At 31.6% G+C, this 3,500-nt stretch overlaps 1 protein-coding gene across 1 annotated transcript in view; it reads right to left on the bottom strand.

Annotated features, from left to right (window-relative positions):
* Positions 1 to 3,280, bottom strand: part of LOC117110655 (deoxynucleoside triphosphate triphosphohydrolase SAMHD1-like) — an 8,341-nt gene extending 5,061 nt beyond the window's left edge. The window contains exons 1-3 of the mRNA XM_033253413.1: positions 3,087 to 3,280; positions 2,869 to 2,928; positions 2,094 to 2,198 (exon numbers count right to left, since the gene is read on the bottom strand). Coding sequence (XP_033109304.1) covers positions 2,094 to 2,198; positions 2,869 to 2,928; positions 3,087 to 3,272 — 351 coding nt within the window. The 5' untranslated portion in view covers positions 3,273 to 3,280. The remainder of the gene's footprint in view (positions 1 to 2,093; positions 2,199 to 2,868; positions 2,929 to 3,086) is intronic.
* Positions 3,281 to 3,500: the final 220 nt, after the last annotated feature.

The raw sequence follows: 3,500 nt of genomic DNA, 5'->3' as shown, positions 1-3,500 counted from the left end.
ACAATAGGCTGGTGGGATTAGAATAAACAGCCTAAACAAGTAAACAGGAAGGCCAAAACTAAACTTTAGAAGCAAGCCTCAATAAATAAGGCAAATGATTTATCCAGAATAAATTGAAATGCCATTGGTTTAATTTAGTGTACTGGGAGAACGTTCCTAATATTGAGTCCAAATGGTGTGGTTGATTTAAGTAAAAGTTCCCAGTGATTCTCTTTATCTTTGCGATTTTTTTTCGCTCCAACTGGCATTATGGTCAATTGCAATCACTCTGAAATTTGAAATTAAATGAGAAGCTATATATATATATAAAGATATATAGATATAAAGATATATATATATATAAACATATATATATATATATATATATATTGATAGGCCTATGTATTATTTGAAATCAATGTGTAATGTGTGTGTATGAGTTGTGAATTGTTACATGATTAATATTACACATTGACATGCACACACACACACACACACCCACACACACACCCACACACACACACAAATATACATACATCTATTATTTTAGGAGATTAATGTGTAGCTTATTGACAATAAGCGCAACTGTTTAATTATTAGTGCTGTGAATTTTTAATTATAAACAAAGTAATGGTGGCATATTATATTATTCAAAAGATAGTCTGGGTGCCATGGCGGTTAGGTGTGCAAAATTTGATACATAATTATTTTCATTGGATTTGGCTCAACAAGTGGTCCCGATTAATATTCTACCGGGTAACATTTTGTTACCCTTATGATATTTAAGAAATCCAAGATGGCCGCAAAAATGGCCGCTAAAATTTGAATATTATCCATAACTCTTATAATATTTTACATAGAACAATATTTTTTTTGGTCTATACTAAGCCAAATAGTGGCAGCACTAATATTAAAATATTAACTGGTTATGCAGAAAATGCAAGATGGCGGCCAATATGACTGCCAAAATACAGATAAAATCAGAATAACTAGTGGCTGCCTCTAAAATACTTGATCCATACTATCTTGGCAAAGTAGAGACATTTTTGGCAACCGGACTAAGAGTACAAATTGGACAGTTAAATCGAATTATTGTTAACGTGATGTGTTGAGGTTAATAAAGTTGAACCCGACTTTAATGCCGTGTCGTAACTTATTGCCGAGGTCCTGTCTCTGATTTGGAATTAGGAAATTGTGACAAAAAATTACTGTAAATATAATATTTTTTCCTGAATATCTACAAGCTAGAATATAGAATTATAATAATATCGCGAGATGGAGACTTCGATGATCTATGTTGCTACATTACATTTACATTAAAACCTTAAATTAAATTATACAATACTTCACTCTCGTCGAACTTTCAGTTATACTCTCTGGTGGATGTTTTTATAAGCAACAGCTACAAGGTACAGGGGTACACTTTTTAAGTTTCGAATCTCAGACGTTATATGAGGTCCTCGGTTTAATATTGTGATTGTAGGCTTTGAAATAAGCGCAATTTTAATAAAGATTACCAAAATAAATCAATTGAATTCTTTTTTAAACCTTGAACAAACGATGGCTTTCTCGTTTAAAAATAAATAAATAAATATAAATATAAATATATAAATGTTCACATTTATATAAAATTGGTCAAGGTTCTTAACACACACAGTATTGTTATCTGACAGAGCTAAATTGCTCACAACGGAGGGAGGCGGTTCGCGAACAGTTTGGTGCAATTTCAATCTCGTGGTTTGGAGTTTGAGCAACCAGGGTCTTCACTTCCTACCAGGCTTAGATTTTTTTTTATATAATTGTGGACGGGCTGTATGAAAAAAAACAGGTTCATGCTATGGAACCTGGCTTTGTTTCGGGCATACAAGTCAGTCCCATTCTTTGCAAGGCCTTGATGTAATATGGTAAAAACTTTGCCCTGCACCCTAAAACTATAAAGATAATGACGACGACGACATCGCCAACCGACGAAGATGATGAGGATGATGATGACGAGGGCAGCGGCGACGATTGAATAGTTGAACACAGACGAAAACAGCCTAAAATCTTTTCAGAACACATTATATTATACTAAAAATGCACTGTATATAATGTTTTAAAGCATAGTAACGTACGTAGTTTTTGCTTAACTTATAGGCCTTATTTGGATCGTCCTTTGAGTAGAATTGCACAGCATCTATAGGATTATCCATCGGCAAACCATAATCCAATTTTACTACCTAAAACAAATAACACATAAAACAATTAACATATTTGTATATAAGTGTTTCAAATACATTCCTATTCAATGTCGAAATGCAGCAAATTTTCCTTCAGCACGCAAACAACTTATTTTTTCTATACACATGCATATCCAAATCTGATACTTTTTGGTTTGTTCTCCTCTATCCTTCCCAACGTTTCACCATTCAACATTCTGATTAATTGTCGAAAATTTGTTGAAGTTACGATGTTTAGCGGCAAACTCTCTGGAATTATTTGAGCTAAAAGTGACTCACCTAGGTGCGAGTAGTTCATGGCTTATAAATAAAATATAAATACTGTGTTGCCTGATGGGAACATCAGGCCTAATTAACTAAGATATACAAAAAATAAAAATTTAAAATTTAAAAAAAGTTGAAATAATAACTATCTCATTCCCTAGTACCCTTTTATACTTTTCTATCCACCTTCAATTTCTCCATCGCCCCATAATACCATACTGCTTCCTGTCCACAATAATAGTCGTAACTTACTGAAACAGAATATCGCAAAGGAACTAAGCATTTCAATGTTTACAGATGTTATTAGCGCTTGCCTTTTATTTAACAGTTTTCATGGTAGTAGTAAGCCTGAGCTGTATCGACTATAACACACTTACTTGAGATTTGATATGCAATAATTACTTACATCGACAACCAAATCTTCATGAATTTCTTCTAGGTCTTTCTGAATTTTTGTCAAAGATTTCTTCAAAGGAAAGGAAAATATTCAGAACGTCAAGATAATTCACACAACAAATGTATTTTGTTTTCCTTTTTTAAGCCAGCGTAATATAAGTTGCATTTCTGTACATCAGGTTGTACGATCTTATTAAAACGTCTGCCCCAAACATGAATATAACTTACTTTATCAATCTGTTTATCATTCTTAAAAGTGATTTCATCAATATATGTATACAACTTCCTTGTAAGTACTCTGTTGATGATATGGCGAGATTTCTTCAGACTTGTATCGGCTGAGTAGCACAACTCGTACATAATATTATCTGTCATTTTGGTATATGCTGTCATGTCTTCAATAGCTTCAGACATTTTGTACTTTTTTCTAAAACATGCAAATCATTCTTTTTGATTATATACAAATAATACTGTAGGGTAGTTTATTATTATACTTTACTATATATATATATATATATATATATATATATATACAGTATATAAATATAACTATATAAATGCATTTACATATGTATATACATATATACATATATATAATATATTTACATATATATATATACATATATATATCAATATATATAT

This window comes from Anneissia japonica, unplaced genomic scaffold (assembly GCF_011630105.1).
Source record: "Anneissia japonica isolate Jap-2015-1 unplaced genomic scaffold, ASM1163010v1 scaffold287587_len645178_cov120, whole genome shotgun sequence".
Taxonomy (NCBI): Eukaryota; Metazoa; Echinodermata; class Crinoidea; order Comatulida; family Comatulidae; genus Anneissia; species Anneissia japonica.
The sequence above is the reverse complement of the archived record's forward strand: the minus strand, read 5'-3'. Positions and strand labels throughout refer to the sequence as shown.